Source organism: Bufo bufo, chromosome 7 (assembly GCF_905171765.1).
Source record: "Bufo bufo chromosome 7, aBufBuf1.1, whole genome shotgun sequence".
Lineage (NCBI taxonomy): Eukaryota > Metazoa > Chordata > Amphibia > Anura > Bufonidae > Bufo > Bufo bufo.
In genome coordinates this window covers 178,460,932-178,475,326 of record NC_053395.1, presented here as the reverse complement: position 1 = coordinate 178,475,326, position 14,395 = coordinate 178,460,932, and the positions used below count along the sequence as shown (strand labels likewise).

The following is a 14,395-nucleotide window of genomic DNA, read 5'->3' as shown; positions in this document are numbered from 1 at the left end:
AAAGACTTAGGCCCCTTTCACGCGAGCGGGTATTCCGCGCGGGTGCAATGCGTGATGGGAACGCATTGTGCCCGCACTGAATCCGGACCCATTCATTTCAATGGGTCTGTGTACATGAGCGTTGGTTTTCACACATCACTTGTGCGTTGCGTGAAAATCTCAGCATGTTCTATGTTCTGCCATTTTCACACAACGCAGGCCCCATAGAAGTGAAGGGGGCTGCGTGAAAATCGAATCACATCCGCAAGCAAGTGAGGATGCGATGCGTTTTCCACGGATGGTTGCTATAAGATGTTGTTTTGCACCTGCGCGATAAAAACTGAACGCGATCTCATACAAAACTAAATGAACTTGCTTGCGAAATCACCCATTTTTCACTGAACGCATGCGCAACGCATCCGGACCTAATCTGCTCACGCTCGTCTGCAAGGGGCCTTAGAAGGAGTAATACGAAAGCAATGACACTAACAGTACACAACAGTAAGCCGAAGTATTGCAGCAACAACTACTACTGACAACTTTTAAGCCCGAGCGCTAGATGGCGACTCAATGTGACCATGACGCCTGGTTGAGTAAAAACCGCACTCACTGGAGCGGCGCACTCAGGGTCCATAGCGGTTGCTCAGCTGCATTCAATTCAATGGTCACAGAATATTGAATTCAAAGAGGTGGAGGGGACACAAATTTGCAAGAAACCACTGCGTCATATCTGGCAAAAAACAGTTCAACTAGCTCCGAAAGTCTCCAGTAATGTGTCTGCCCCCACAGTAGCCACGTAAGCAATAATTCCCTTATACATTCTTGGGCCCCATTCACATGACTGTATTTTGGTTCTGCATCCTTTTGGATCCAAGTCCGATTGGCATTTTTTGCGGATCACATACTGACCCCATTCATTTCGACAGGTCTGATAAAAAACGGAGCCCAGCACCGCCAGCTGCGAAGGAGCCCAGCACCGCCAGCTGCGAAGGAGCCCAGCACCGCCAGCTGCGAAGGAGCCCAGCACCGCCAGCTGCGAAGGAGCCCAGCACCGCCCGCTGCGAAGGAGCCCAGCACCGCCAGCTGCGAAGGAGCCCAGCACCGCCAGCTGCGAAGGAGCCCAGCACCGCCCGCTGCGAAGGAGCCCAGCACCGCCCGCTGCGAAGGATCCCAGCACCGCCCGCTGCGAAGGAGCCCAGCACCGCCCGCTGCGAAGGAGCCCAGCACCGCCCGCTGCGAAGGAGCCCAGCACCGCCCGCTGCGAAGGAGCCCAGCACCGCCAGCTGCGAAGGAGCCCAGCACCGCCCGCTGCGAAGGAGCCCTCCACCGCCCGCTGCGAAGGAGCCCTCCAACTCCCCTCCCTGCTCCCCCGACGTAACACAGTTGAAGTGCCGTAATCTCGCGCATGCGCAGTTCGTAACCTGAGGCTGATGCTAGTGCATGTAAAGGGCTCTATATTCTAAAACTAGCTGACAGAATGCCTTTAAATGGGTTCACCAGCTTCAGTTTTTGCTCTTGGGTAGGTTACCACAGTGACCCCCCTGAGCGAGAGATCAGCTGAGGGGGCGTCTCCTGATGTTTCTGTTGTATGGAGCCAGGACCCGGAAGAGCAGTGGGATTGGACTAGCAGCACCGGTGGATCCATGTGAGTAGGTCTGTTTTTTTTGGGGGGGGGGGGGGTTTTAAACCCATTATGGCCCTTTAAAAAATAAAAAATACATTTCCATAGTAAGTGCCTAAAAATAAAAATCTAGCTTTCATTACAGTCTCACACTTGCAAAGCAGGAGGAGTAGAGAGCAGCGATCCCGACCTAACCTCATTCTCGCTCTGAAAAAAGGATCCAAGAGATTTATGGCTTTGTACTTGGCAGGGTGGACACGTTCGGCCGCACAAGACTCCTTCCTAAACAATCTGTCACTTCCCTAAACTCCAAGGCTCCTGCTTTATATCGGATTATTCAGAATCTATATAATACATAGAGAACGCGCCACAACAGAAACCAGCTGGTGCCCGATCTTCTGTGCGTTCATCCACAATGGTGGCCAGCCCCTCAGACTAGTCTATGCACATTGGCCCAGATTAACTAAATAGCTGCACCAGATTTATCACAGGGGCTCAAGCTGGAGGATAAAGGTGGTGCAGGGACAGACACTTTTCTCGATTGGTTGGCTCCCTTTCAGACAGATCTTTATGTCAAAATTGTGGCGCAAAATGGTGCATGGTGTCTATGGGGCCATATAACCTTCAGCTATGTTCACACTTGCATCATGTCTTCTAACAGGTTCAAGCAGTAATCAGCAGCACTAACTTATAAAGGAGCCCCTCAGGGTTACACAAGTAGGGAGGGGGTCATTTATCAAAAATTGTGTAAAGTAGAACAGGCGTAGTTGCCCATTGCAACCAATCAGATTGCACCTTTCATTCTTCACAGCTCCTTTGGAAAATGAAAGAAGCAATCTGATTGGTTGCTATGGGCAACTAAGTCAGTTTACCTTTGCACCAGTTTTGATAAATCACCCCCCCCCCCTAAAGTTTCTATCACTCGTGCACACGCGTCTTAGCCCTAGATCACGGTGGACTATAGCATACGGTGTATTTCTATGTGGCCAAATGACATGGTACAGTATAGGGGTGGGCGATATAGACGATATGCGATAGAGACAATATAAATTTGGCCAACGATAGAGATTTTGTTTATATCGCGGTAGAACATGGCATGCGCCGCTCTCGGCACGCACCATGTTCTCCTGAGCCGGCACAGTGGAGAAGGAGGGAGTCCCTCCCTCCCCACTGAGTGCGGCTGCCGCTGACCACCAATGAGAACAGAGTAGGAGGAGGAGGAGGAGGAGAGGGACTGTGGCCACTGCGCCACCAATGAGAACAGAGGAGGAGGAGGAGGAGAGGGACTGTGGCCACTGTGCCACCAATGAGAACAGAGGAGGAGGAGGAGAGGGACTGTGGCCACTGCGCCACCAATGAGAACAGAGAGGAGGAGGAGGGGAGGGACTGTGGCCACTGCGCCGCCTATGAGAACAGAGTAGGAGGGACTGTGGCCACTCCGCCACCAATGAGAACAGAGGAGGAGAAGGAGAGGGACTGTGGCCACTGCGTCCCCTATGAGAACAGAGTAGGAGGGACTGTGGCCACTGCGCCACTAATGAGAACAGAGAGGAGGGGAGGGACTGTGGCCACTCCGCCACCAATGAGAACAGAGTAGGAGGAGGAGGGACTGTGGCCACTGCGCCACCAATGAGAACAGAATAGGAGGAGGAGGGACTGTGGCCACTGCGCCACCAAAGAATATAGTTAATATGACTGAATACAAACGTAGCCTGCATGTGCCGGCCATAACCCATACCTGGCCTCTATTACTGTGCGCTGTGATCCGCCGCAGGTCCTGAGGGGGTTAATTGCGGCGGATCACGGCGCGCTGATCGGAGCCACAGCAGTGTAATCGCGGGGCTCCGATCGGTTACCATGGCAGCCAAGACGCTACTCAAGCCCTGGCTACCATAGTCAGCTCCCTGCTGCGGTGTGCACTATGCGAAGAGCTCTATTAGGGTGAATAGGACAAGGGTTCTAGCCCCTAAGGAGGCTAATAGTTATTAAATAAAAAGTAAAAAAATAAAAAGAAGAAAGAAGTTTAACCCCCCCCCCCCCCCCGAAATATAGAATATATCGCGATATATATCGCACATGCTTAAAATTATATTGCAATATAGATTTTGGGCCATATCGCCCACCCCTAACAGTATATGAACATGCAATGCTCTGCAACCGCAATATGACAACTGCAAAGAGTCCAATAAAGTTGTTATTTTCTGCAGTTACAAAAAATTGCTTTTTTTTTTTTTGTTATATATATATATATATATATATATATATATATATATATATATATATTTTTTTTTTGCTTGCAATGACTTTTTCTGTTATGGTAAAATTGCATAAAAACGCAAGTAAATGTGGCAAACAGTAACACACAGGCAATTTAAAGGGGTTCCCCAGGAATGATTTAAATTGGCCGCCAGCAATTTATCCTAGAATGTGAGCAGAACTGGTTTTACCAGATGCAGAGCTGCCTAGAAAGGTGAGGCCTCACTACACGCTGGCACTTACATATACTAAACAATAGTGTGTGCTCCTGTCAGGCTGCTCAGTCATGATGACATATCGTAGGCAGGATGGCAACATTACCATCTATTGTAGAGCAGTGTAGCGAGGCCACGCTCCCTTGCTCCCCCCCCCCCCCCTCCCCCAGACAGCTCTGCAAAGGGTAGCAACCAGTCCTGCTCACATTCTAGGGCAGCCCAGTATTATGTAAAATATAGGGATCGATCGATTATCGGTTTTACTGATATTATCGTCCGATATTAAGGATTTTGAACGTTATCGGTATCGGCATCCATTTTGCTGATATACCGATAACAAATCGGGAACACGGATCGCGCTGCTGACAGCGCTCTCCGTGTTCCCTCAGCAGCACAGGGGAGAAGCAAGCAGTGTCTCCCTCCCCCTGTGCTGCTGCTGCCACCAATGAGACGAGGGGAGGGGCTGTGGCCACTGCGCCACCAATGAAGATAAGTCTCTCATTAATTCATATACAGGAGGCGGGAGCTGGCTGCAGAATCAAATAGCCGGCTCCCGACCTCTATGAGCGGTAGCTGCGATCTGCGGAAGTTAACCCCTCAGGTGCCGCGGATCGCAGCTATTATTTATTGGTGGCACAGTGCGCTGCCCCACCCAAGCCCCCCAGTATTAATCATTGGTGGCAGTGGCCACAGGGTCCCCTCCGCTCCTCCTCATTGGTGGTGCAGTGGCAGTTCCGATCGGAGCCCCAGCAGTGTAATCCTGGGGCTCCGATCGGTTACCATGGCAGCCAGGACGCTACTGAAGCCCTGGCTGCCATAGTCTGCTCCCTGCTGCTGTGTGGACAGAGCAGCAGGGACAGTGTGAGGTCCTTTTCACCCTGATAGAGCTCTATCAAGGTGAATAGGACAAGGGTTCTAGTCCCTAAGGGGGCTAATAGTTAGTAAATAAAAAAGGTTACAAAAAACCACCAAAATATTAATTATAAATGAAAAAAAAAAGATTTACAAAAAAAATAACTACACGTTAACAATAAACATTCATTTTCAGCAGAAAATTCACAGAATATCGGTATAAATTATCGGCTATCGGCAGGAAAGTTCACAGATTATTGGTATCGGCCCTAAAAAAAATCAATATCAGTCGATCCCTAGTAAAATATATGCCATTTTCCATTGAGAATGTGAGTGGAGCTGTCCGGAAGTGAGCTCTGCTAGAAAGGAGTCTGGAAATGATCTTCAAACAGAGACATAGCGGGTGTGAGGCATGGCTGCTCTGTGTATGTAACACCTGCCCTGGAACAATCCGTATAAGCAAGTTCAGCTAGCCTCTGCCAAAACCGCTAACAGATGTAGCAAGACGCTGCAACATATCCAAGTGCTTCTGAAAATCCTCTTTTTTTCAGTGAAGGGAAAAATGAGCGATGGCCGCTCAGATTCTGCAGCCAGAGAAGAACGTACCTGAGAGGAAGGCCAGTTTCTTCTTCAGTATCGGTAAGATCACAGTGGCGTCCATGTTTCCTGGTGATGGATCACAGGGCTCTGGAACAAAGAAAAGGAGCCTATAGTACCCATAATAATCATCATCAAAACTGACAGAAAAAACAAACATTTTTTAAGGATTTTCTTAATTAAAAAAATAACAAAAAAAACACCACATCTGCTTCTGCAGTGTTTCATCCATTGTGTCATCTCTGCGTTTACATGCCACCCATGTCTGACAGGCGCGGGTCCCAACTATCTCTAGAATGGAGTCTGCAAAGTCAAGGGGAGCGGATCCATTCATTTCTAAGTGGCGAAAATAGCCGAGCGCTGGCTCGTGAATGGAGCGGAGGCCGAGCTTGCGCAGTGTGCTTCCCATTTATTTCTATGGGACTCCAATAGAAATGAATAAAAAGGCAGCCGTGCATATGTGCGGCCCGCTCTCCTTCACTTTACGGGCACAGTTCTAGAAATAGGTGCAGGTCCCACCTCTTAGTCATTGGTGGCATATCCTAGCAATATGCCACCAATGCTTGAGATGGGCCAACCCCTTTAAATAGGGAATACGGCTGCATTTGAAACAAAAACAAAAAAAGCTCCGACTACATACTGGGTATTTTTGTAATCTCTAACCATGGAGATACATAGAGCTACAGACATAAATCAGTAGGATACCAATCCTTTCATGACGGCCTTTAAGAGCAAAATTTAAGGGGCTATCCTGTGATTAATGTAAGAATTAAAATAAGACATCATATAGTACTCCTGTGTCCTTTCTGCTGCCGATCTCCCTATAACAGCTGGGGGGGGATTGGGGGGGTCCTTTTTGCAGCTCTCTCCCTGTAACGGTCACAGTTTAGATATGGCTGGCGGCAGTTGAAGGATGGAACTGAGCATGTGAAACCACCCCAGTGATGTTACTGAAGTGGACAGAGAAATAAGGAAAATAATAAAACAGCAGGTGGCGCTATACATATACATCCCCATTGACTACAATGTGATCTGATGCTGATCTGGCCGGTTTCCAGCAGAAATGCCAGGTTTTCACCGTGCATGCACAACGCTGGTGTCAACCTAGCGTAAAGCCCCATTTACACGTGCGCAATTCTGTTCCGCATTTTGTGGAACGGAATTGTGGACCCATTAAATTTTTATGGGGCCGCATGATGTGCGGCCCGAATCCGGAAAGGCGGACCCGCACTTCCGGGTCCGCATTTCCGTTCCCGAAAAAAATAGAACATATCCTATTCTTGTCTGCAATTGCGGAGAAGAATAGGCATATTCTATTAGTGCCGGCGATGTGCGGTCCGCAAAATGCGGAACGCACATTGCCGGTGTTCGTGTTTTGCGGATCCACAAAACACTTACGGACATGTGAATGGAACCTAAGTAACCTAACTGCACTTAAACCTGATTCACAATCAAACATATAAAAATAGTAGTCAAACTACATATGAAATTGGAGAGCTACATTTAGGGTTTTCCGAGACTTTTATACCGACGACCTATCCTCAGGATAGATTATCAGCATCTGAATGGATCCTTATGGCGACTTGCCATTAACAAACAGCTGAAGCAAGAAATGTTGGTAAGGCATCTAACACGTCAGATACTACATGCTGTGGAGCGCTGGTATTACGCTGTCGGGTGCCTATGCCACAGATATTCTCCATATGTATGGTAAGTAAACACGTCAAAATTTGTTTTCTCTTGTATTAGTACAGAATAAATAAGGAGGCTGATGAGAATTATGCGGTCCCATAAATCTATCTCTCACGGTCAGAACAGGACAGAGGAGTCGGCAAAATTTTTCGCCGATATTGGCAATACCTTTTTTAATGGATAACCAAATTTTAAACAGAGAAGACAAAAGCCCTTTCAGGAATCAAACGGCACGAATTCCATCACATAATAGCCAAGGACTAATGCTTTAAGGGCTCATGCACACAAACTAGTGTTGATCAAGCACCAAAGTGCTCGGGTGCTCTAGTAGAACACCTCGGGATGCTCGGGTGATCTACCGATCACAATGGAAGTCGATGGGAGAACCCGAGCATTAAACCAGGCACCCCCAGCTCTGAAGAGGGGAGGGTGTCTGGTTCATAGGAAAAGGTCAGAAATTGATGGAAATACCACCGAAATGGTTCGGGAACAGCATGGGGAGGATGTCTGGATGCATCTTGGATTCCCAGGTCGCTGCTGGGAACGATGTTGTCCGAGTAGTACACCAATTTTACAGACTGACAATTATATGCACAATACCAAAGATAAAATCGATTTTAGAGGAAAGATTGTTAGGAAACATTCTTTCCTGTATATTTACTTGTATATAAAGTGCAAGTGCTGCCAAAAATTACAAGAAAGAGGCACTCCGATACAACCTGTATATCACATAAAGGGGGGCCTCATTCACATTGTAGTACAATTGTTCAGGTAGTGGGACTCCTACACTCATAAAGCCTATGCACTAAGTGAAAGGGCTGCCAAAAATTACAAGGAACCGGCACTCCAATACACCCGTTATAACACATAAAGAAGGGCATCATACACACCCTTGAAAAATTCTGATTGATGGCCTGCTGGTGACCCTCAAAAACATTAGGAGCAAGGGCCTGCTGGTGACCCTCTAAAACATTAGGGGCGAGGGCCTGCTGCTGAGCTGAACATCTAAAACATTAGGAGAGAGGGCCTGCTGCTGAGCTGAACATCTAAAACATTAGGAGAGAGGGCAGACTAGTAAGCATGTTGATATGATGGAGGAGGAGGACGAGAAAAGGAGGATTGAACCATATACCCTTTTTTGTGGTGGAAGGGGTGCATGGGAATACAGTGTATTCAGTACATTAAACAACACATTTAAAGTGCCTTTATGTTCAGCCGATTTCCTCTGGAGGAGTAGAGAAGTCAGGGGCAATCCAGGCCTTGTTCATTTCGATGAGAGTCAACCTGTCAGCATTTTCAGTTGACAGGTGGATGCGCTTATCAGTTATTATGCCCCCAGCAGCACTAAATACCCGCTCTGACAAAACGCTGGCGGCAGGGCAGGCCAGCACCTCCAAGGCGTAGAGCGCCAGTTCGTGCCAGGTGTCCATCTTGGAAACACTATAATTGTAAGGCACAGAGGGATCACTAAGGATGCTGACATGGTCTGCTATGTACTCCTTCACCATCTTCCAAAACTTTTCCCTCCTTGTGACACTAGGCCGCGCATCAGGGTGAGGGTGCTGGCGGTGTGTCATGAAATTGTCCCAGGCCTTGGAGAGTGTTGCCCTGCCTATGTTGGAACTGCTGTGTGTTCCCCTCCTTGGTAAGCCCAAGGAACTACGTACTCTACCACCAGCGTTGTCAGCTGGAAATTTTTGGAGCAATTTTTCCACACGGACCTTCTGGTATTGCACCATTTTGCTAGTCCTCTCCACCACAGGAATAAGAGATGAGAAGTTCTCTTTGTAGCGGGGATCGAGAAGGATGAACAACCTCCTCTTCGGCCCATCCACGCGGAACCAATGGAATAAACCTGCTATGGGTACTACCCTCTGTAGTGGAGGCAACCGTCTCCAGCTCATCATCATCCAATTTGCGCTGAGAAGACGAACTGAGGCTGGTCTGGCTATCACCCCGTGTACTGTCTTCCCCCATTTCCACCTCTTCCACATGCAAAGTGTCCGCCTTCATTGTGAGCAGCGAGCGTTTCAGTAGACACAGAAATGGCATGGTTACGCTGATAATAGCGGCATCGCCAGTCACCATCTGTGTTGATTCCTCAAAGTTGCGTAAAACCTCAGAGGTCAGACATCCATGCCCACTCGTCGACATCCATGCCCACTCGTCGCTTGTGAAGAGCGGAAGCTGACTGGAAAGGCGACGACCATGTTGCAGCTGGTATTCCACTACTGCCCTCTGCTGCTCACAAAGCCTGGCCAACATGTGGAAAGTCGAGTTCCAGCGCATGCTCACATCGCACAATGATCGGTGAGCTGGCAATTGCAAGCGCTGCTGCAGCATTGCCCTACCGGCGGCAGCTGTAAAGACTTTCGTAAGTGGGCACACACGCGGCGCACCTTCACCAGTAGCTCAGGCAAATTGGGGTAGGTTTTGAGAAACCGCTGAACCACTAAATTGAACACGTAGGCTAGGCATGGTATGTCTGTGAGCTTGCCGAGCTCCAAAGCCACCATCAAGTTACGGCCATTATCAGACACAACCATGCCTGGCTGTAGGTTGAGTGGCGAGATCCACAGCTCAGTCTGGTCTCTTATACCGTTTGTCACCTAAACATATCAGTTTCAGAACGGCCTGTTGCCGCTTACCAAATGCAGTGCTACACTGCTTCCAGCTACTGACTGATGGCTGACTGGTGCTGCAAGATGAGAATTCATAGGTGTAAGTGAAGCAGGAGAAGGGGGGGTTGTAGCCACTGATGTAGGTGGTGGTGGAAATCCTGATGGAAGTAGGGCCCGCAATCCTTGGCGTCGGTAGCACCTGTGCCATCCCAGGGTACGACTCACTCCCGGCCTCCACAACGTTCACCCAGTGTGCAGTCAGTAAAATGTAGCGTCCCTGGCCAAAAGCACTTGTCTATGTGTCAGTCGTTATGTGGACCTTCCAATAACTGCGTTGGGAAAAATAGTGGCGGCTGGGGACTGCCTCAGTGCGGAAAGCCCTAGTGTACACAAGCCTAAATGGCAACATTTCCAGGGCCAGCAATTTGGAAAGATGCGCATTTAATGCTATGGCCTGTGGGTGGGTGGGTGGGTGGCTGGGTTTTTTCGCTTTCGTTCAAAGGCCTGAGGTATGGACATCTGTACTCTGCACTGGGACACTAAATTGGATGTGCTAACTGATGGGGCTTGTCCAGGTGCAGGGCGGGAGGCATCCCTGCCTGCGTCTTGGACAGGGGATTAGCCAGCACGTAACACAGGGGAAGAGGAGGCAGTGGTGTGACCCGCAGACACTGATTGTAGACCCAGGCGTTCGGCCCACCTATTAGGGTGCTTTGATGTCATGTGGCGGATCATGCTGGTGGTGGTGGGGTTGCTAGTGTTCACGCCCCTGCACATTTTGGTACGGCACAGGTTGCAAATGACAATTCTTTTATCGTCGCACTTTCCTCAAAAAAGCGCCAGACTGCGGAACACCTACCCCTTGGCAAGGGAGATTGCCGCAAGGGGGTGTCCTGGGAAACAGTTGCAGGCCTGTTTGGTGTGGCCCGCCTTCTCCATTTTGCCACCCCACTGCCTCTTCCAGCCTGTTGCGGTGCTGCGGATACCTCCCCTCTGTACTGCTGTCCTCGCTCGGCTTGCCACCTTCCAAGGTTGGGTCAGTGATTTAAATCGTCCACCACCTCCTCTTCCACTTCCTCACTCTGGTCATCCTCCTGACTTGTTGACCTAACAAGAACTTCACTTATTGACAACTGTGTCTCATCCTCATCATCAAACTCTTGAGACACTAATTGCGGCTTACTTATTGGCAACCGTGTCTCATCATTGTCATCATCCACCTCGTGAAACACTAATTGCCATTCCCCACCGTCATCTTTTTCTGACTGGATGCTCAAGAGTTTGGGAATCAGTGCACAAGATCTCCTCATGTCCCTCTTCAAGCGGGCTTGCCGAGAGGGCCAAATCAAGGAATGGCGATGAAAAGAGCTCCTCAGAATATCCGAGTGTGGGATCACTTGTTTGCCAAGACGCTCCATGGTGGGATGAGGAGGATCAGGGTGAGGATTCTGTTGACCAGACCCTTGGCTACTGAGACTGGACTTTGTGGAAGACAGGGTGGTGCTTAACCGATTGGAAGCATTATCTGCTGCAATCCAACCGACCACCTGGTCGCACTGGTCTGACGTCGAGAGTGGTGTCCTGCGCCGCCCTGCAAACTGGGACATGAAGCTAGGTATCGTGGATGAGTGCGTTTCTTGTGCTCTGGCAGCAGGCACAGTTTCACCGCGCCAAGGGCCACGGCCTCTGCGTGCACCATCAACAGCACGACCGCTTCCCTGTCCCTTACTGCTCGTCTTCCGCATATTAAATGGTATATATGCTTGCAAGTATGTCACATGTACCGTAGCACAGATTTTGTAAGTGTATGTGCAAATAAATTAATCTCAATGTCACAGATATTTATGATGCGCAAACATTATACAGATGTAGCGCAGGTAATGTCGCTGCTGTTACCAGCAGCGAAAACAATTGCATGCAATTTAGCGCACGTTGCGCTAATATATTTCACAGCCAGATACAAAAATAGTCCTTAAAAGGACTTTTGGGTCTCTAACACCAACTCTGCCCAACCAAAAAATAAAATTCCCTACACTATCTGTCCCTTCTGCTGCAGCTCTCCCTGACTAAGGGCTCATTCAGACGGCCGTATGCTGTCCGCAAAAATACTGAATGCTATCCGTTTTTTTTGCGGATCCGCAAAAAAAATGAAACATGTCCTATACTTGTCCGTGAAAATCAGGACATGGCCCCATTGAAGTCTATGGGTCCGCAAAAATACTGAATGCTATCCGTTTTTTTGCAGATCCGTTTTTTTGCGGATCCGCAAACAAACGGATAGCATTCAGTATTTTTGCGGACAGCATACGGCCGTCTGAATGAGCCCTAAGACTGAGCCCAACCACGTCATCGGGTGCTATATAGCATAGATGACGTGTTCCAGCCAGCCAATCACTGTAATGGCAGTAACGAACATGGCTACGATATTACAGCGATTGGCACTACTTCCCCGCACATTTATTGGCTGTGTAGCAGCCAACAAACGTGCGGAGAGGATACTCGAGCAACGCCCTCGAGCACACGCGGTGTTCGGCCGAACACCGCCATGTGCCGAGCATCGCGATGCTCGAGTGAAAAAGGTGTTTGGCCGAGCATGCTCGCTCAACACTAACACAAACGTATTTTTTTTCCGTGTCCGTTGCTTTGTTTTGTGGACTATATGAGGAAACATTTATTTCAATGGGTCCACAAAAAAACTGAAATTACTCCGTGTGCATTCCATAACCGTACATCCGTATTTCCGTTCCGCAAAAAAAATGAACATGTCCTATTATTGTCCGCATTACGGACAAGGATATGACTGTTCTCTTAGGGGCCAATTGTTTCATTTCGCAAAATACGGAATGCACACAGAAGTCATCCATATTTGTGGATCCGTTTTTTGCGGACCGCAAAATACATACAGTCGTGTGCATGAGCCCTTGTGAATGTACATCCTTGAGTATGAATAAAACACTGAACTGTTTGATCTAAAGAACTTGTTGTTGCCTCTATACTGCGTCCGCTAATCCTGTCTACCAGAGCAAAACCCTACAATATTTATAACAGAGTTCTAATCTCCTGAATATACAATACAATTCTTGCTGTCTTTAGCCACCACTAGAGGGAGCCAATTACAATAGAGCAGACTGTATAGACTGTCCAGACCTGCACCAGATTTATTACAGGGGCTCAGGCTGGATAATAAATGTGGTGCAAGGATAGACGCTTTTCTCTGACTCTATACCAACTATTGGTTGGTTTAGTTTGAGACAGCATTTTAGGCCAGAATTGTGGCCCAATTTTGGGGCTAAACATATAAGGCCATGCACCCTTTCCCGTGAAGCAATGCTCGAAATGGGTGTGTGGCCTAACATCTGACATTTAGTGTAAGATAGGTTCAGAAGATTTCCCAAAAATTGATCCTCCAAATTGAGTCAAAAATGCACCAGCCTGTGCCAAATTTTGGTGCAGTTTATGACAGTGTCTGTGTGCACTGACAATAGTGAATGTGGGCCACGCAATTGGGCTAAAAAAAAATCTGAATTTTTTTTTTTTTTAGAATAATGCAGACTGTATGTTTTACACTACACAGACAGCTGCAGAAAGCCATTCTGTAATAAATCCACCAGACTAGCCATCTGACAGCTCGGCCTCCGGCCCCTCTTGAATGACTGTCTAAGGTGATTTATGCCCAAATTGAAGGAATCCATTAAACTGAAATCGAGACAAGCTCTGTTATTGGTTAGCTGGTTATTGATATCTGATTGGTCGGTGTCTGACACCAGGCACCCCCGCTGGGTGTGCAAGTGCTGACCCTTCTTCGAGATTACACTGCGCGTCGTCTCGGTGGCGCATAGAAATTACAAGTGCTGGTCTCAAGTGAATGGGACCAGCACTTGTAATAAAGCTGTGTCGTCACTTTAAGCAAGACAATGTTCAGGTTAATATCGAAGAGGAAGCAGCGCTCGCATGAGCGCCTACTCCTCTTCAAACAGCTGATTGGAGAGGGTGCCGGGAGTCGGACCCCCGCCGATCAGAAATTGACAACCTATCCAAAGGATAGATCATCAATCTGTACTCTCTGCACAGCCCCTTTAACTCCCTCTGTAAAAAGAGAACATGTGTCCGGCGACGCATACGGGTATACCTTACGCTGAACGGACACTTTCGGAATTAGGGATATGTTCATACAAAACCTCTCCATATAGAACTGGTAATAATGCAGATCACTAATCTATTCCAGGTGGAGATTTTCAGTAACCTGCGATGTAACGCTGACATAATGTGTTCTGTATTTTTCCAGAGGTTCTGCGATTTTACCAAGTTACTTAAAGAATTATATTAATGAAACGTTGCCCCGGGGGCTGCGCTCTCCATCCATGCTTGCCAAGCAGCTCGGCGGTGGAGCCCAGGAGCGCAGCTCTGCAATTGTACAGTCGACTATAAATAATCCTCATTTAGGTTTGTTCACTGAGCCATTACTTACACCACGCCTTTGAAACAAGACTCCAACATCCTGTGGAGATGCAGGTTTAGAAGGCAAGGACAGCCGCTGGGTCCTACACCTATTAATGCAAGAA

The 14,395-nt window shown here is 48.3% G+C and overlaps 1 protein-coding gene across 2 annotated transcripts in view; it reads right to left on the bottom strand.

Annotated features, from left to right (window-relative positions):
- Window positions 1-14,395, bottom strand: part of SESTD1 (SEC14 and spectrin domain containing 1) — a 153,725-nt gene that overhangs the window by 118,630 nt on the left and 20,700 nt on the right. For both annotated transcript variants that reach the window (XM_040440429.1, XM_040440430.1), the window contains exon 2: window positions 5,530-5,610. In XM_040440429.1, coding sequence (XP_040296363.1) covers window positions 5,530-5,584 — 55 coding nt within the window. In that variant the 5' untranslated portion in view covers window positions 5,585-5,610. The remainder of the gene's footprint in view (window positions 1-5,529; window positions 5,611-14,395) is intronic.